The 20,500-nt window shown below is 41.0% G+C and overlaps 1 protein-coding gene across 4 annotated transcripts in view; it reads right to left on the bottom strand.

Moving 5' to 3' along the window:
* The window catches only part of LOC149144408 (uncharacterized), a 431,629-nt gene that overhangs the window by 62,653 nt on the left and 348,476 nt on the right, over window positions 1-20,500 (bottom strand). For all 4 annotated transcript variants that reach the window (XM_089447736.1, XM_089447734.1, XM_089447733.1 and 1 more), the window contains 3 exons: window positions 4,018-4,074; window positions 3,609-3,863; window positions 3,429-3,491 (listed from right to left, as the gene is read on the bottom strand). In XM_089447736.1, coding sequence (XP_089303862.1) covers window positions 3,429-3,491; window positions 3,609-3,863; window positions 4,018-4,074 — 375 coding nt within the window. The remainder of the gene's footprint in view (window positions 1-3,428; window positions 3,492-3,608; window positions 3,864-4,017; window positions 4,075-20,500) is intronic.

Genomic DNA, 20,500 nt, shown 5'->3' with positions numbered 1-20,500 from the left:
TCTAGTTTGTAATATAATGAAGAAGGGTTTAAAAGGTTAAAAATGGTCATGTGCACTAGTTGATTCACAAATTGTGTGTTTATTCCGATGTGCAAAGTAGTTTGTTGTGGCATTTAAGTGAGTTTGTGTCAAAGATTATAAGACCCAAACCAGATTCTCATATGCCGTGGAAAACTCAACATGGTATCAGAGTAGGTTTGAAGGGCCAGTGGATTAGAGTGTGCATAGTGAAAGCAGTATGAGCTAGTGGAGATCGTTCCTAAGAGGCCTATGAAGGGCTATTTAAAGAGGTCTAAGAGGAGGCTAGAGGTATCAAGTGAGAGGGAGCTCGTTTGATCAAGGAGGGAGGTCGCGATGTAGCCCTAAGAACACCGAGCTAGAGGGCCGAATAGGGTTGCTAAAGAAGGCCTATCCTAGTGCGAGACATTTGAAGGAAGGAACTCAAGAATGCGCAGAGAAGGAAGGATATCATACTTAGCGAGTTTGTGAAACTTCTTGAGGGTTTTGGCAGCCAAAGAGATAGGGCTTTCTCACTGGTTTGAGGAGGAGCTGCAACATGGTTTGGGAGGCCAAAAGGCCCTAGATGACCTCATTGATTGTTGAAGAGGGTCACAAGAGGGTTCAAATCTGTCATAGAGATGGTCCGTATGCCTGTCCTGCCCGCTGGTGGAAGAAGGAAGAGGGTTACAACCTTGTAATGGCTTCACTGTGAGGAGAGAGAGAGGACGAGACCTCTATGACAATGGACAGACTTGTGGAGAAAGGGCTGCAGGTCCTGAGAAGTGGAGAAGAGGCCTAAAGCCAAAGAAAAATGCGGTCAGATTATACCTCCTCGGAAAGAGAGGAGGCCTGTGCAGCCTAGAAACCCTTGCTACTAGCCCTGTTTTGAAGGCCATAGACCTGTGTATGTGTGGAAGGGTTTGGGTCCATGTGGCATGGCTTGTAAGGTTGATGGATTGCCAAAATGGTGGGAGAATTCTTGCAGAGATGGACTGTCCAAAGTATTTGGATAAAGATCGAATGCCCTAGCTTAGGGATGTTTCTTCTATGCAAGGTCTGCAATTTAGATCTGTCCCTAAATGTCCAGATTTGTGCATTAACAGTGGGCTGTGATCCCTAGAGGACTTGGAGAAGGGTCTGCAGACCTAGAGGGTTATGCACAGTAGGAAAGAGGGCTGAAGAATGAATGAAACCTCGAAGAAAAGTAGAGGAAGTGCTGATTTGAGGTCTGTTTCAGGGTTTGGAAAAGCAGCATGATTGGTGCCTAGATCTGTGCAATTTGGGGAGTCAAATTGCAGAACAAAGGGCAGATATATGGAGCCCTAGATTAGTCAAGATTTTGACTGAAGATGGGCAGATCTGAAAGCCCTAAGGAGAGTGACAAGAGCAGTTGATTTGTCACAAAGTTAGGGCCATTTTGGTAGCCCTAGGATCAGACTTCTGAAGTGACAAGAAGAATGACAAGTGGGTAGATCTAGAAGATGGGAGCACTGTTCACAAATGGAATTGTGAACAGTGGATTTTTGTAGTGCAGGAAGTAGTGATGCGGTGCAGGATGAAGACCTCAAGTACAGGATCATGAAAGGAGCCATGGACTATTGGGAGGCAAATTATGGAGCCTAGTTCAGGAGTTGCAGATGGGAAGACTTCAGTGAAAGAGGGCAGATCCTGAAGACCCAATGAGCAGTCATCCTAATGGAGCAGGAGGACTTCTAGTGGGCAGCTTCTTTAGCCAAAGTTCAGTGACACAAAATGAGTTATGGTCACTGATAATGGCAGGCTAGGAAGCTAAGATGTAGTTGCAGTGATCACCAGATGGGAAAGCAAGAGGACCCACCAGATGTGTTCAGGGCATGTGGACTGAAAGGGCTGCGGGGCACCACATCAACAAGTAGGTCAAGTGTGTCTTGTTCAGGGTAGATTGGTGGTCAAAGTGACTGACACCAAACCCTAGTTGTGTCCTTGTATCAGGGCTGTAAGTAAGGGCCATGATCCCTTATATGGGAGCCCTAAGACTGTAGTATTCTAGTTTGTAATATAACAAATAAGGGTTTAAAAGGTTAAAAATGGTCATGTGCACTAGTTGATTCACTAATGTGTGTTTATTTCGCTGTGCAAAGAAGTTTGTTGTGGCATTTGAGTGAGTTTGTGTCAGAGATTCTAAGTCCCAAATCAGATTCTAATATGCTGTGGAAAATTCAACAGGGAGCATGGGGCAAAAGCATAATGGAAATCAAGATAAGAAACATATTCACTATAGTCTCAATCAGTCTAACAATGGAAATATCAAAGTTTTAAAAAGCAACTGACAAACTTGTCCCTTGCAATTGTTAATACAAATACAAGTCAAAATACTCAGAATCACCAAGGGAAAATTAAAGAGTCAATTATTAGTACTTGTCTGGACTCCGTTCTGTTCAACTTCTACCAATACCAGTAATTTCATTGACATTTCCTTGGCTCATCATTTAAATCTCTTCGTTTGCCGTCAAGTCAAATTTGAACAATGGTTTTGCTAGTGGTTCTCAACTCTCATGCCCTAGTAAACACCATAAAGTGAATCTTTCAATGCATGGCTATTTTCTTCAAACATTCATGTATGCTACCTTGTTAATGGATGTTGAACTCACAGTTGGAGGCAAACGGTTAGATGCTTTGAACATAATTACCATGATTTTACAACATCACTTCATCAAGTTCTTGTCAAATAGACAAAATTACTATCTCCATGGTTCTGATCCTCTTTTACCACTTCCACCATTTTTCCAAAATAAAACAGATTGGAAGATTATCTTGTTCTACAAAAGAAGTGTCCTATATTCATCATCATCAAAGATCCAGGATCATACAAGATCCATTTTTGAATGCTTTGAGAAAGAAGCATTTCTGGAAGGGTGACTTGTAATGAACTTCACAAGTATAATTGTTATACAAAGAATATAATTATGTCTCTTCATAAGGTTATAACTTTATGCTATAGTCATATGTGTGTGTGTGTGAGTGATGATATGGACTGTACAATCATCATCCTTTGCATTCAATCAATCAATATATGTGTATATATATGGCATGTAATAGCCACTTAGCTCATTACAAAGATACATGATGTACCTCCAATTCCTATTAAGAATACAATCAGATCCATTCATATCCAGCATTTAAAACTGGGCAAAGCAAAACAGGTTCTGTGCACTTGAAATACAGAGATGCAATCACTGGATTATTGATAATCAAATGTCAGATTACAAAACCCAGCCATATTATATTAATTAACTAGCAAATAAATGTATAAATATTGGCATCAAATACATCTGACATGTTTTTCTCTTCAGTTGAGCAGAGGAATGACAAAGAAATTCCCGAGGGATGAGAAAGAGAACAATGTATTCAGACTCCAGAGAGTCAATGGTCCAGATCCACAGTCTTACCTCTTCACACATTGGACGTCCCCATTTTCCCTTTGTATTACGTGCTTTCCTAAAATGACCAACCTACAAGTGCAAACCATCAAAATTGTCAGGATAAGAAAGAAGCAGCTATTTGTATTGCAAGGATGCTAATTCTAAAACTGAATGTAAGATGTGAATGACAAGCCATTAAATTTTTACCTTGGGGGAAGTGACAAAATGTAGGCCTTCATCGTCAGCACTATCCAATAGTTTCTGCATGGTTGGTTTTTTGTATAATGATAAAGCAGAAGCTTTTGGATTATTTGGATCAGAGTCAGCTGGAGTCAATGGCATACCTGACTTCACAAATTCAGTTTTTCCACTTGTGCTCACAGGAGGGTAGTCTGCTGGAGGTGGTGCTGAATCCTTTAATTTGCTCCCATCCCTCTTGACATATAATTTGAATCCTTTCACCTGTTCCATGAATAAGCCCCCAACCAACACAAAGTTGATTACTATTCAGCAACAATCATCAGATACATGGAAAATATTCATTTTTTTTAAGGGTCAAGAAATTGCTGGACATTTTAACAATGAAACTTAGAACCTGACATTTCCATGAGCATACCTTAAGTTCAAATTCTGCAATAGAAGTCTCACAAATTTCTGTGAGTAAAGATTCCACCTGAATACATAAGCAACATCATTTGGCTTTATTAGACTAAAAATTAGTAACACACAATGTGCGGAAAAGAAAGCATCTAAAAAAGAAATTTGATAAGGATATTATGTAGTAGATATTTAATATGAGCATAAAATGCAACGGAGAGATAATCACATACAAGTGAACATAAGAGGACAGGTATGCAAGCAGAAGATGATTGCCAGAAGTGTACACACATGTCGTACAGATTTATATTGATTATATAGAGTACAAAAGTGTGGGAAAAGTGATCAAAATTGACCGAGTCTCCAATAAAACGTGACATAGTGGGTGAGTTAAAAGGAAATGGATAAGGATAAAGAGATAAGGGTAAGAATACAGTACAAAAGTGTATTGAGATACAAATAGATAAAGTGCAATTTAATACATGTTCACCAAGTCCCATCAACTTGATATGAGCACATTACCAGCAACGGAAAGAGACTTACATACAAGTAAAACACAAGAGGAAAAGTGTGCAAGCACAAGCAAAGAAGAATGCCAGAACTATGCACATCTTGAACACTCATGTGCATTAACTAATATAGAGTACAAAAAATTGTTGGGAGAGAGAACAAGTCAACCAATTCTCCAATAATATACAATCAAGCGGATGAGTAATAAGGTTAGGGATAAGGATAAAGTACAAAAGTGTACCAAGTACAGAATAGATATAATATAAATTTAATATATGTCTATACATGCTCAAAATACATATTCACTGAGTTTCATAAATTCCACCTTGCTTAGAGGGAATCATCCGACTTTTTTGTAGTTGGGGATGTTAGTTTTTGTAGCTCGGAAAGGTGTTATAGTCTCAAGTGGTGTCTATGAGGCTAGGAACACAAATGGATTAATTATCTCCAATACCCAAAAAAGGTTTCTAAGTGAAAATGTCTTCATTAGATTTATTAGCTATTTTTAATTATTTTCCTAAGTCTAACTTAGGGAAATGGGTTAATTGTTGAGAAATCAATAGGGCAGCAATTACGGTGATTTCTCTTTACTTGATAATTGCTTGTGAAGATATGTTTCCTTCTTATTACTTTTTTATGTTCTTTTCATCAAACAATTACCAAAACCATAAATCATGAAGATCACAAAAAGACAATGAACACAAGATATAGGCTCCAAAGGCAAAACCCCACAAGGGGAAATCCACTGATATTATCTCTTCTTATAGAATCAGATCAAAGTGAGAAATCCAAGACACGAACACCAAGATCAATACCTCCCACAAGACCCAAGTCAACCCTCCCAAGCTCTTCCAACAAGTAAAAATCAACTCAAGTCAAAGCCTTCCAAATCTGGTCAAATCTCTGTTTTTCGGCTCCTACAACAGATTTTTGCCCCCCTGCAATAGTTCTCCAACTTCGCCCCCCGCAATTTCCCTGCAACTTTGCACATGTGAGATTTAGGGCATAAACACAATCTTTAGACCTTTGCTCTCTCTCTTTTGACTTCCTCAGACCTTTGCTCTTCTTCCTAGACTTCTTTGCTGGTATTTCTCTCATTTCTTGGCAGAAGAATTGAACTTTCTTGTTTGTCTCCAAATGAGGTCAAACTGTCCTCTATTTATACACATCTAGGAGGTCAAATGGATCCCTTCCAAGGCTGACTTGGTCTTGTGGGGACAAAATTGACATTTTTGATTCAAATAAAATTCTTTTTCCATTTTCTTTCAAAAGTCCAATTAGGACTTGACTCAAGTACAAGGATTTGACTTATGACAAATATTCTTTTGACTCAATAAACCCTAGAAGTATGAAGAACATGTTTGACCTAAATAACAATTTGACTTGAACATGAAATCCATGCTTGAAAAATAATAATTCCTTTTCTTCTTTTGCTTTTACAAGAAATATATAATGACACATATACAATGACAATTATGAAGACCGAACCTAGTTACATTTTCCAACACTCCCTCTTAACTAGGGAGGTATTCATAATTACATAACCAGTACAAGGACACTCTCAAATTGAAATATTCTCATAAGAAGAGTCGGATTGATAAGCCAACATCAAACATCAACATCATAACCAACATTGTCAAATTGCAATATAGCAAGGCCTTGACTTTGACAAGCTCTAATTTTCCACTAGATTAAAGCACAATACTAGGAGGCATACATTTGGACACCAACACCACAGCCTGTTCAAGGCACATACCCCATCTGAATGTTCACCAGGTATGTCATTCCAAGCCTATTCTTATCTTGGATTCCCAATCCTCAAATAATATCAGTCCTCTTCGACCACTCTCATCTTGGATACCTTGTCAAATCCCCAAAGAGAATCGGTCCATGGGGACTACTACCTATCTTGGATTCCAAATCCTCAAGGTGTACCAATCCTAGATGCTTATCCAATCCTCCATTTTCCCTACCAGTGTCTTCACTAGACTTACGAATGTTAGTCCTGGCCTAGTGCATGACACATGGAGAATACGATGTCTCACATCATTCCCTCTTCAATTATGGAGATAATTCTTACTCCTTTTTCAAACAAGGAGGAAATCCCTCACTCCCTCTCAATCAGGGAGACATCATCACAATCCTTAGCTTGTCTCAATCATCAATTACTTATTCTTCCATGGAGATCTAGTTGTAGCTGTAGGGCTCCTATCTCATATCATCATATTATTCCCAAGCTTCGACCTTCCTGGATGTTATGAAGCCAAAATCCTTCTCAATCTATTTTTGTGACATGGTTCTTGCCATCAATCCTTTTATATCACTTTCCATCAGCCATCATTTATAGCATCTCTGTCATCAAAATGGCTAGTCAAACCAATCAATGTGGAGCTAATCATAGCTCCCTTTGCTTATCTAGGAAAGTGAATTTTTTCATCAAATCCAACATGACCAACATGCTATCTCGTGATGTGCTACCTTTTCTCCTTTTATGGTGTTCACATTTCTGCCACATATTCTTCTAAGGCATAGTGTTGTTCACTCAATCCATGTGCTCTTTGAATTGAGTTAAATCAAACAACTGTAGATACATCATATTATTTCAACTGTTATTCTTCTAGTCTGTACTTTTGCAACATGTTCTTTCAGGTAGCCACATAATATCTCAAACAAATTATCAATATTAGAGTTAACAATTCATGATAACTGCTTATCAAGGTGTCAAATTCTGCAACTAGCTCCCTTTGAGATCAACATCCCTTTGCATGGTCTATCTTTATACTAGAATCCTTCTTCATGCTCTTCATCTACCAATCAATGTGTTCATGGAACGAACTAATCAACAAGGTTCAATATGTATCCATTAGGGTCTTCACAACTCCCTATGAAGTTATCATTGCTATCTTTTCTTATGTTTTTCAAGAGACCATATCAAATGTTGATCAATACCATGCTCATCTATCATACTTCTATGTATCGAGTAACCAAATGGAAGAGTTCTGTCTTAATCCAATCTTAACCAAGACATACCATGCTCATGCTTCCAAGCACATTTCTGCAACTAGCTCTTCCTACAATATTTCTAAAGACATGAATTCTACTTTCTAATGAAGAGCTCTTTTCTAAAGATATGCATACCTTTTCCTTTCATATAGCCATCTAGTTGACTTCCTTCTGAACGAGTTGCTTCTTTCCTTGAAGATGAGACTCCTTTCTTAAGATGAGAAATGCTTCAATTATACCTTCTTGCTGCAACTTGACTATCTTCATACCTGCAAGCTTCTTTGATGCTTGCTTCCATAATCTTCTAGTAGAATATACTTTTGCCATGTTACAATGATTCTTCCACATAGTGAAGAACCTTCTCATAATTTTGTTACTATTATGGATCCTTGTGATCCTGTCTTGCTAGAAGATTGTTTCTATAACAACATGATGCCAAAAAGTAGTTGTATGAACTGTGAAGTGCTAGATGGTCCAAATCCTTCTATTCTTGCCCCGCTAGATGACTACTTCCAATAAGATGCAACTGAATGTACAAACTCTAATCCTTCCAATGCTATATGCTTCTTTCCATGATGCCATAATTCGTAAAAACAAAGACTTATACAAATGTAACTACATATGCTACTCTAACTGCCATCTCCTAACAAAAGAAAACAAGTTGCTAGTAAACCTAGTAGAGGTGGAGTTCTTCAATAATAAAGATCCTTAGAATCTTCATTCTTTGACTTCTTTTCAGGTTCTTCATTTTCTTCAACTATGTGAGCTCCACTCCTTTCCTTCCTCCTATTGTTCTTCCTTTTTTTATAATCCTTGGGACAATCTCTCTTAAAATGTCCATATTCATTGCATCTGTGAAATTTTCAATCTATCACAGCAATTGGAAATTATTTTCCTAATTGTTAATTTATTTAACAATTTATTTGTAGTTTGTTATGACAAATACCAAATAATTCACACTGTGATTTTCACATGCAAATGTTGCGGAAGAAAATAGCGCTGGAAACTGAGAAAATCTAGCACAAACATAAAAAATATGACACCGTTATATTTAGACAAATGTCCTTGAAAAAAGCCCAACTTGGGAAAACTGGTGCAGCAACTGAGGGTTTTATTATTATGCAATTGTGAAATCTGAGTACGATCTATGGATGCCCAACTAACAATCAAGTATCAGACATAAATAATTAGAGAGAAAATTCTCTCGCCCCACAAGCAATCTCGACATTGGTTCCTTAAGAAAAACTGGCTGTCCCAACCCCAGCATAGGCCCTCTGTGCAGTCCCTGCATTGCCCTCACACATGTGGCTCAAATCTGCCTCTGAGCAAGCTGTCTAGCCTGTCTTTGCTGCTAGAAGTGATTCTACGGCCCTTTGGAAGACTTTCTTGGCCTCTGGAAGCTGAATCGACTTCCTCCCTAGCTAATTCAAACTACTTTGCTCTAGCCACTGCTCAGTCTTTGCGCTGCTTTTCCGTGGATCACTTTTGTCACTTGTTGTTGCCTCTTGAGATTTGAAAAACTTCCTCCGGGTCACTTTCTCTGCTCCTCACTGATTCTACTTTGATCTCTGGCTCTCCGTCAACAACTGCTGCTCTCTGGAAATCGATCTGCCAAGGAAATTGAACTGTTGAAGTGTCTTCTCCAAGTGCCCATCGACTTCTTCTTATAATCCTCTTTTGGAGCACCAACGGACAAGATTAAAACTTAATCAAGGTTTAGGATCATCTTGAAGTTGATCCGTGTGAGTTTCTAGACTATTTTCACCTTGACTTAATTAATTTTGATTAATTAATCAGTTTTCCTAAGTTTAGACTTAGGAAACATTAAAAAATAGGTTAATAATCTAATTAAGTCATCTCTAGGTGGAATTTCCAGAAACAATTTCTGGGTTTTGGAGATCTCATGCATTCTAGTCTCTCCACCAAATTTTGTGGCTAGAACACATCCGATGCCACAAAAACTAACACTCCCTCTTAGCGAGGACTATATTCTAGTGTTGCACACGTTGTCACAACACTTTGTCTCTGTGTCATCTCCTGTCACGCTGCTGATGTCTGGCTACTGCTTCCCACCAACTACTGCGCAACTATGATGCTGCATCTGTGCTACTGCTAACACTACTATACTGCTGCCAACTCTGCATCTGCACTGCAACTCTCTCTCATCTGTTGCTGTTGCAACTGTAACTACTGCAATTAAGAAGCATCTGGAATACTGAATCATCTGTGTTTAGTACGATGTATTTGTCTCCCGAGTCCTGATTGCTACTAGCCTCTGCATGTCACTGAAAAATCTACACTTCTGCTAACTTTGCACTGAGCCACCTGCGCTGCTGTTGACATTACACTGCGCTCTTTAGCGCCGACTGCTACTAGTCTGCAACTGTCACTTTAGTACTGACTGCATCAACTACCACTGATCCATCCCACTGTTGAATACTGTGGGCCCATTGTAGCTAGGTAATGATCAATGAGGTGGAATCCTCAAAGACCCTGTCTACTCTCTGCAGCTCTCTGTGGCTACAACACCAAATCACCCCACCTCACTCTTGGAGGTATATCTGCAAACATAGCAAACTCTTCCTCTAGCCTAGAGGAAAGCTTGTATATTTTCGCGAATGCTACCTACTGGTCCTGCTTGTCCTTCTTCCTCTGAGGACACTGCATGCTGAAGTGACCGAGCTCACCATACCTGAAGCACTTAACCTTTGATAGGAACTTCTTCTTCTTCTTCTGTTCCCCTTGCCCTTGATTGGGACCCTTCGATGCTAGGGCCACATTCTCCTCTTCCTTCACAACCTTTGATCTGCTGCTACTGCTGCCACTGATGGAGCTCTTAAGCAAAGCTCACCTCATTTCCTCCTACTGCAAATCGGCTCACATCTTGTCCCATCTAGGTAGCGTGTCTCAACCCAATATACTTTGGATGAAGACTTGCAATTCCTCTGAGACACTGTTTAGTGCCAACCGTACTAGCTCTAATGGTTGAGGCACTACCCCTACAACCACAAGCTGATCTCAAACCTCCTGAATCTTGGTGAGGAAGGGATCTATGCCTTCCCCCTTTTGCATCCTAATGCATCTCAACTTTTCTTCCAGGAACATCTTCCTCTGCTCTGAAGTACCCTGATATAGCGTAGAGAGAGCTACCCACATTTCCTAGGCAATTCCTTTGTTTGCCACATGTAAGACTATACGATCTTGAATTCCATCCAAGATCAACCGCTTCGCCCTTGCCATCTCCTTTTGTATTCTTTGAGCTGATTCGCATCCTGGGGAATTGCCACTCGATTATCTATGTAAGATTTCAGGCCATATTCATCTAGAAGGAAGAACATCCTAGCCTTCAAGATGACGTCGTTGGAAGCTCCATCCAACCTATCCTTATCCCTGTTGTGGCCATATCTGGATCTGATCTGGAAACTCCCTCTTCCTCTTCTTGGTTGTTCCTCTGCTACTCACACTCCCACTTGGAATGTGCAGATTTGCTAGCTTCTACTGCCAATCTGCGACTGGGAAAATCATATTTCTTGGCTAGAAACCCTCTGAGAGAAATCTCCCTCTGTGTGTGCAATTTCTCTTCCACTCGACGCTGATTCTGTTGCTACAAAACCCTCTACATCTAAGGAATCTGCCTAGCGAAAATATGAGTTGCCGCTGTTCCCTCTAACTGCTGGAATCAGTATCCTGGGCAACTCGACTTTTCTGCCAACCTGCAACTGAAAATCAATTTTTTTCCCCAACAATTCGGCTTGCCTATCAATGAATTGCGTAGCCTCTAGGAATTTCAGCCTGTTGTTCCCACTGAACAACGGAATTCCCTTCTCCATTTCCGAGCTTCCCGGCTGATCACTCACGCTTTGATACCATGTGAAATTGTCAATCTATCACAACAACTAGAAATTATTTTCCTAATTGTTAATTTATTTAATATTTATTTGCAGTTTGCTACGACAAATACCAAATAATTCACACTGTGATTTTCACACACAAATACTACAAAAGAAAATAGAACTGGAAACTGAGAAAATCTAGCACACACACAAAAAATTTGACACTGTTATTTTTGGACAAATGTCCTCGGAAAAACCCAACTTGGGAAAACCGATGTAGCAACTGAGGGTTTTATTATTATGCAATAGTGAAATCTAAGTACAAACTATGGATGCCCAACCGACAATCCAATCAACGAGTATCTAACATAAATAATTAGAGAGAAAATTCTCTCACCCCCACAAGCAATCCCAACATTGGCTCCTTTAGAAAAATTGGCCGTCCAAACCCCCACCTAGGCCCTCTACGTAGTCCTTTCGCTGCCTCTCACACGTGTGGCTCGAATCTACCTTTGAGCAATCTGTCTACCCTGTCTCTGCTGCTGGAAGTGATTCTTTGGCCCTTTGGAAGACTTTTCCTGCCTCTGGAAGCTGAATCGACTTCCTCCCCAGCTAGTTTGAACTGCTCTGCGCCAGCTACTGCGTAGTCTTTGCGCTACTTTTGCATGGATCACTTCTGTCACTTGCTGCTGCCTCTCCGGATCTGGAAAACTTCCTCCGGATCACTGCCTCTACCCCCCACTGACTCTGTTTCGATCTCAGGCTCTCCGGCAATTGCTACTGCTCTCTGGAAATCGATTTGCCAAGGAAATCGAATTGTTGAAGTGTCTTCTCCAAGTGCCCATCAACTTCTTCTTATAATTCTTTGTTGGAGCACCAACGACCAAGATTAAAACTTAATCAAGGGCTAGGATCATCTTGAAGTTGATCTGTGTGAGTTTCTAGACTATTCTCACCTTCACTTAATTAATTATGATTAATTAACTAGTTTTCCTAAGTTTAGACTTAGGAAACATTAAAAAGTAGGTTAATAATCTAATTAAGTGATCTCTAGGTGGAATTTCCAAAAACGATTTCTGGGTTTTGAAGATCTCATGCATTCTAGTCTCTCCCACCAAATTTCGTGGCTAGAACACATCCGATGCTAAAAAAACTAATAACATCCAAAGCATTGTACTTTGGACATATCTTGTCTTCCATGTGGTTGATTGATGTTGTTATTGTTGTTCTTTCGATGAGGTTCAAACCTTACAAACTTTCCATTCTTCTTCTTTGATCTAGCAAGAAAAGCTTGAGACTTTTCATTGGGTTTAGTGTCATCTTTGGCTTTCAATCTTGTCTCTTATAGAATACACAAAGACCACTACTCATCGAAATTTGGAGTGTCCTTTCTTGAATAGATGCTTGCCACAAAAATATTCCATTCGGAAGGTAAAGCATTGAGTATACTAGTTAATTCAGAATCAAAAACCACTTCTCCAAGCCCTTGTAGTTGATCCTTCAACCATGAGACCTTTATAAGATATGATTGCATGTCTTCATCCCTTGATAACCCTGTTTTGTAAAGTCTATTCCTTAGAGATATTTTATGACCTATGGTATTGACTGAATATATTTTCACCAATTTGTCATAAATTGCTTTAGATGTTCCCAAATCTGCAACAAAGGGAATAAGATGATCTTTGATGGGTTCAGTGGGAATCCTTTGAGCCCTAACTTCTCCTTTAGTGTACTTGGCCCATTCTTGATTCTTATCCTTCTCTGGCTCTGCAACTTTGCCTAGAATGTAGTCTGTGACTTCATTTTGATCTTTGATGGGTTCAGTGGGAATCCTTTGAGCCCTAACTTCTCCTTTAGTGTACTTGGCCCATTCTTGAGTCTTATCCTTCTCTGGTTCTGCAACTTTGCCTAGAATGTAGTCCATGACTTCATTTTCTATGAGCACCAAATCTATTCTCTTCTTCCATGCTTGAAAGTTTGTTGACCCATCGAGCTTATTGCCTTCCTTACAAAATGAAGTCATTTGATTTGAAGATTGAGACATAGAGAATAATATAGTACTTACTTGTCAAAAGAGTGACCTGCTTGATGATGATATCTTCAAATATTTTGATGCCCCATGATTTTCCAAGAGACTTCAAAGATGTCCTAGAATGATGACTTCTAGGATGATTGGTACAATAATATCTTCAAGCTACTTCAAGATGAATAATGATGCTTCAAGAGTGTAGATGATGTTCCTAGGATTCTTGATGCTTCTTAGATGATAACTTCCAAAGTGAGTGATGATCAAAGACCTTCTAAGAGAGAGAGATTGATCTTTTTCAAAATGATGATGAGTAATCAACAGCCTTCAATGATAGAGAGATGAATAGTTGATGTGGTAGTCTTCTTTTGAGCCTTCTTCCTTATGCCCTTCCTTGTGCCTTTAGCAAATGATGTCTTCCAAAGTAGCTTTGATGAATGTCTTTCACTTATGCCAACAAACGTGATCTTCAAGTTGCCTTTCCTTCACCTTTTCTTTGATACCATGTTGAGAAATCAATAGTGCAACAATTAGGGTGATTTCTCTTTACTTAATAATTGCTTGTGAAGATATGTTGCCTTCTTATTACTTTTATTATCTTATTTTCATCAAACAATTACCAAAACAATAAGCCTTGAAGATCACAAAAAGACAATGAACACAAGATACAGGCTCCAAGCCAGGCCAAAATCCCACAAGGGGGAAAACCCAATCAAATTTTCTCCTTATAGAATCATATCAAAGTGAGAGATTCAAGACCCAAACACCAAGATCAAGACCTTCCACAAGATGCAAGTCAACCCTCCTTACAAGCTCTTCCAACAAGTTAAAGTCAGCTCCAGTCAAAGCCTTCCAAATCTGGTCAAATCTTTGTTTTTTGGTCCCTACAACAAAATTTGCTCCCCCTGCAATAAATCTGCAACTTCAGCCCCAACAACTTCGTACATGTGAGAGATTTAGGGCTAGACCTTTGCTCTCTCTTTCTTGACTTCCTTAGACCTTCGCTCTTCTTTCTAGACTTCTTTGTTGGTATTTCTCTCACTTCTTGGCACAAGAATTGAACTTTCTTGCTTAACTCCAAATGAGTTCGAACTATCCTCTATTTATACACATCCAGGAGGTTGAATGAGTCCCTTCCAGGGCTGACTTGTCTAGGTAGGCCCGACTTGTCTAGGACAAAATTGACATTTTTTACTCTAACTAAATTCTTTTTCCATTTTCTTTCAAAATTCCAATTAGGACTTGACCCAAGTATAATGATTTGACTTATGACAAATATTCTTTTGACTCAATAAACCCTAGAAGCATGATGAACATGTTTGACCTAAATAACAATTTGACTTGAGCATGAAACCCATGATTGAAAACTAATAATTATTTTTCTTCCTTTGCATTTACAAGAAATATATAATGACACATATACAATGACTATTATGAAGACCGAACCTAGTTACATTTTCCAACATTAACCAATTGGGATTAATTGAGACAAATCAATTTTTTTCTAGTGACTTCTAGAAAAGTGATTTGAGGAAATCAAGATGATCTTAGCCATTGATTGGAATTAGATCATGGTCGTTGATTCGTCAATGAGAGATTATAAGAGGAGATTGATGGGGCCTTTGGAGATCATTCGAACAATTCAGGAGAACAAATTTGCAGTGATAGCAAGTGCATAGTGATAGCGTGAGAGACACCAACAATGGTTTCAATGGTAGTGATTGAGGAAAAGTTTGCTGAAGAGAATTCTTCACAGTTGCTACAATTCTTAAGAGACAGAAGGAGGCCAAATTTCCCAGAGCAAGTAGCCAGTTTTCAATGCGATTTGCTAGAGTCATCGATCGAATTATCGATTGCCAGAATATTTGCTAGAAGTAGTGGAAGTGGCTTTAGCGAGTTGCTGAAGGCAATTTATATTGCCAGAATGATTTCTCGGAGGCAGTGCACATTTCCAAAAGGCAATGCGAGTTGCCTGTTTGAGGCAGTGCGAATTGCCAGAGGTAGGCCAAGTTGCTTCCAGTGGGTTGATTGGCTTCTAGATGTTTGATTTGACTTCTAGAAGTGAAGAAACTATTTTTTCGGAGCTTTTCCAATAAAAGGCAAGCGAATTGTATTTCTCTATTGTAGTATTATTGCTGAAGATATTAATAATAAAGCCTCCATCTAAAGAATTTGTTTCCCCACATTGGGGTTTTTCCAAGGACTATTTTGTCCAAAATATCAGTCTCTGATTTTATGAGTGTGTAATCTTCTCAGTTCTTGTGATTTATTTTTGGTGAATTACAGTTGTGTTTTTATTTAGTATTTGTTGTAAGATACTTTACAAAAGACAAATAATCTTTAAAGATAGAAGAATAAATAACAGTAACTATAATAGAATTTTCGCATGGTACCGGAGCAATTCAGTGAAGCACAAATCTATGTTGAATTTCCATGATCTTGGGTCTAGGATAGAATCTTAGAATCTCTGACGCTACCAAATCAAGAATCTCAACAAAACTACTTTGCACAACGGAACAATATAAAGTAGTAAATCTATTAGTGCACAAAATATAGATAACTTTTTACAAAATATTGTACAAATATGTACAACCCAACCTTCGTTATATAAACCAATTTGAATAATACAACAGTGTAGGGAATACAAGATACAATGACAATCTTGCTGCAACCTCTATGTCATATCTTGTCCTGTCAGTCCTTCACTTTCGTTCTTCTCTCTAGCTGCCCCTTAGTCCTTCAAAGGACAACACATAGAGTCTCTAGGAGGGGTGCCACCTATCACTGCTGCAAGTTGCTTCTGCTATGTAATATCCCTTTTCAGGGATATCCCTCAAACACAAGCAAACTCCAACCAGAGATGGACTGGGAGGGCATTTACCAGATATGTCGCCTCTGAAAAGAGGACGAGATCTAGAGGCTACTTGGCCCTTTCCAGACTCTGTCTAAGAGTATAGGAGAAAAACACACAAGTGGTATAGTAGCCAGGAAGCTCAAAGAGATAAAAATAACAGTAGTGCAACATACAATAATGTATACATGGAATATAAGCAGATACTCAAGAAATGCAGAGAGAAATGCTAAGCCATTTTATTATACTGAGTAATGGAAAGAGTACAAGAGGTGATCAGAAAGATAGCACCTCGACTTGCATAAGACAAATGAAGATATACACTCAGAATGGTAAGGAAATGGCCTCTCTCTGAACTGCGTCCAAGCTGCTAGAGAACTGCTGTGCTGCTGCTACTGCTGGAATCAAGTGAGGATTTGGGGCTGTTCCCCTCCTCAGAAAATGCTGAAACTCTGGAATCAGCCTCTGCTCAATAAACCCAGAAAAGCCCAGAAAGCTTTTCTAAAATAGCTGACCCCCGAAAATCACCCCCTTGAGGATCTACGCTATCCCTCAAGGCTCTGCGCTGCCACTGAAGAGAATCCTCCAAAACTCTGCCCGAGACTCTGCCAAAATCCTCCAATATGCAAGGGTTGATCCCTTGCTCAATCTCCAAGCTCAAATCCTCCACATAAACCCAATCCAGAGCTCCTACCAAAAGAGACTGCGTCCTCCTCTCTCAAGACTGCGCAGTCATCAAAATGCTCAGTTCCTCCTCAACTCCAAAGATCGATCCTCCTGCAAAAGACTGATGAAACTACCTTGCCCGAGCAGGCACTCGAAGTCCCCCGGGGCTAAGGGTGAGATCTTTGAACAGAGACACTCGATGCACTAAACAATGCTGCAGACAGGCTAAACAACCAACGTGCTCTAAGTCGAAGTGACTAGCTCAAATGCAACATAATCGAATGCCAAAATGAGGAGGCTCCTCTCTCCTTTATAGCGTTGGCCTCTCTCAAAACCCTAAGGCCCACCTCCTCCAACGTAGCCTCTCTCTTGCCACGTGCTCCTCTCCATCTGCGTAGTCCCTCCAAGTGTCTACGTGGGCCCCCTTCTCTACGTGGTCCTTTGGCCCCCCTTGGCTCCCCTTTTAAGTTACAATGTTGTGCTACTAGGGAGTGACTTTATTCAAAAAGTGAGTTATGTCCCCCTTTCCTCACCTTTTTATTTATAAATAACTATAGAAGGCAAAATTGAGCAAAATCGAATATTCCAATTAGCCATGGCTAATTAGGAATATTACAGTCTCCCCGGCAAAATGTTGCTTGTCCTCAAGCAACTGAAGTGATGGATGCTGCAAAATTTTCTCACTCTCCCAAGTGGCATCCTCATCTGGTAAATTCTTCCACCTCACCAAGAATTCCCGGACCATCCTGCTCCGCAACTGCCTCTCCCTGGTATCAATAATAGCCTCTCGCTACAACACCAAATGCCCCTCATCATCTGTGGGTGGTAGCTCATCTGTCACTGTCACCTGCTGCCCCAATGCCTTCTTCAGGCATGATACATGAAAAACGTTATGAATCTTGTTGCCTTGGGGCAGCTCCAACTCATACGCAACCTATCCAATCCTGCGTATCACCCTGTATGGCCCATAAAAGCGGGGCTTGAGCTTCTCAGCTCCCTTCTGCTTCAATGATGACTGTTAGTATGGCTGTAATCGTAGGTAGACCAAGTCCCCTACCTCAAACTGTCTCTCCACCCGACCCCTGTCAGCATACAACTTCTGCTGGTTCTACGCTATAGCCATATTATCCTTGAGAGCTCGGAGAATATCCTGACTCTCTTGGATCCAAATCTTGGCTCTCGGAGCCTTGCTAGCACCAAACATCACGTCAACAAAAGATAAAGGATGATATCCATACAAAGCATAGAATGGTGACATACCAATGGACATGTGATGTGTAGTGTTGTAGTAGTACTCCCCCAGATGCAGCCACTTCAGCCATGCTCGCTGCTGCCCACTGACATAGTTACGCAAGTAGCCCTCCAGCCACTTGTTAACTATCTCTGTCTGCCCGTCCATCTGTGGGTGATAACTGGTACTCGGTGTCAACTCCGTCCCCACCAACCGAAAAAGCTCCTACCAAAACCCGCCCATGAAACGGCTGTCCCTTTCACTGATGATGGTCTTAGGAAGACCATGTAGCCTAAAGACCTCTCTGAAGAACAGTTCGGCCACCTGCGCTGCTATGTAGTGTGCAGATATGGTGAACAAAATGTGCGTACTTTGTCAGTCGATTAACGACAACAAAGATACAATCCTTGCCCTATACCATGGGCAACCCTGTGATGAAGTCCATCGAAATACACTCCCATTTCCCCTCCGGAATGGGAAGAGGCTACAATAATCCTGCGGGATGGCTCATCTCTCCCTTGTTCCTCTGGCAAATATCGTACTCCCGGATATGTTGGAGTACGTCCTCCTTGAGGCCCTTCCATGAGAACCTCTCTCTAATGGCCCTCTAGGTTTTGGTAAACCCCTGATGGCCGGCCAATGGTGAATCATGTGATGCCTAAAGTATCTTCTTCTTGAGCTGAGATTCCTCAGTCAAGAAGATCCGGTCCTTGTAGTAGATGATCTCATTGACCACCCTGTACGTGTCATTCGCCACTTGCCCATCTAGAACCTCACATGCAAATCTATCCTTGGAGTAATCTACTAAAAGTCAAGCCCTCCAGTCTGTGTCCAAGCTCATAAGAGACAACGTGGCTGGTCTACGTGAAAGGGCATCTGCTACCACGTTGTTCTTACCCTTGACATACTCAATGTCAAAGTCATACGCTTGGATCTTACTGATCCACTTCTGCTGCCTCTCTTGTAGTTGTTTCTGCTCCAAAAAGAACCTGAGGCTATTGTGATCAGTCCTCACCCTGAACCTGTTACCCACTAAATACTGCCAGAACTTGGCCAATGCATGCATAATGGCCAACATCTCCTTGTTGTATATAGAATACAACCTCTCGTGCGGAAGGAGCTTCCGGCTCTCAAAGGCTATAGGGTGACCTCCCTACATCAACACTGCGCTGATCCCCTCTCTCAACGCATCACACTCCAAAACAAATGGCTGCGAAAAATCCGGCAATGCAAGCACTGGGTAGCTGCTCATAACCTCCTTGAGCCTGTCAAAGGCTCGCTGCGCTGTATCCGACCAACTGAATGCCCCCTTCCTCGTCAGATCTATCAGGGGTGCAGCAAGCTGTGAGAAACTCTTGACGAACTTCCGGTAGTAAGTACAAATGCCAATGAATCCCCAAAGTTCTGTCACGTTCCTCGGCTCCGGCCAATCTCTGATGGCCCTGATCTTCTCCTCGTGGACTCTCACTCTGTCCACCCCTATGATGTGTCCCAAGTACAACATCTCCGTCAACCCAAACTCACACTTGGAGAGCTTGGCATAGAACTGCTGCTCCTCCAAGATGCGCAACACTGTCTCAATGTGCTGGAGATGCTCCTCCCAAGTCTTGCTGTAAATGAGGATATCATCAAAGAACACCAACACAAACTTCCTTAAGTGACTGCGGAAGATGTGATTCATGCAGGACTGGAATGTAGCTGGGGCGTTGGTTAGCTCGAAGGGCATCACCAAAAACTCAAAGTGCCCACAGTGACACCTGAAGGCGGTCTTGGGAATGTCCCGCTCCCTCACGCGAATCTGATGGTACCCAGATCTCAAATCAATCTTTGAGAAGAACTGTGCTCCTCTCAACTCATTGATCCTGGGTATGGGGTGCTTGTTCTTCGGGGTCTTCTTGTTCAGGGCCCTGTAGTCAATGCACATCCTCAATGTGCCGTCCTTCTTCTTCACCAACACCACGAAAGAAGCAAAAGTATTCGTGCTCGGCCGAATGTGCCCAAGAGCCAACAACTCCTGAATGGCCCGCTCAATCTCATCCCGATAGGCCTTGGGATGCCTATAGGGGGTAGTAATCACTGCCTATATGCCCTGCTCAAGCTCAATGGTGTGCTCAAACCCTCGGTCCAGTGGTTGTCCCGACAAAATCTCCCCAAACACTGTGGCATATTGGTCAAGGATGGACTGTATCTTTGGGTGCACCGTCTGCCCTGTAGTCCCTGCCACTAATGCACGCAGCTCCACTGCCCACTCTACGTCTCCCTTCCGGAAGACTGCCTCCATCCGATGAGCCGAAACAGTCTGAGGCGGATATGTGTGTTGTGTTGGAAGAATCACCGCACCTCTATAGAATCCGTAATTTCCACCCTGGGGATCCTAGTTAC

The sequence above is a fragment of the Pinus tabuliformis genome, chromosome X (genome assembly GCF_031772625.1).
Source record: "Pinus tabuliformis cultivar Carrire ecotype Pingquan chromosome X, CPIR1, whole genome shotgun sequence".
Lineage (NCBI taxonomy): Eukaryota > Viridiplantae > Streptophyta > Pinopsida > Pinales > Pinaceae > Pinus > Pinus tabuliformis.
Note: the sequence above shows the minus strand (reverse complement) of the source record. Positions and strands in the feature narration are given on the sequence as shown.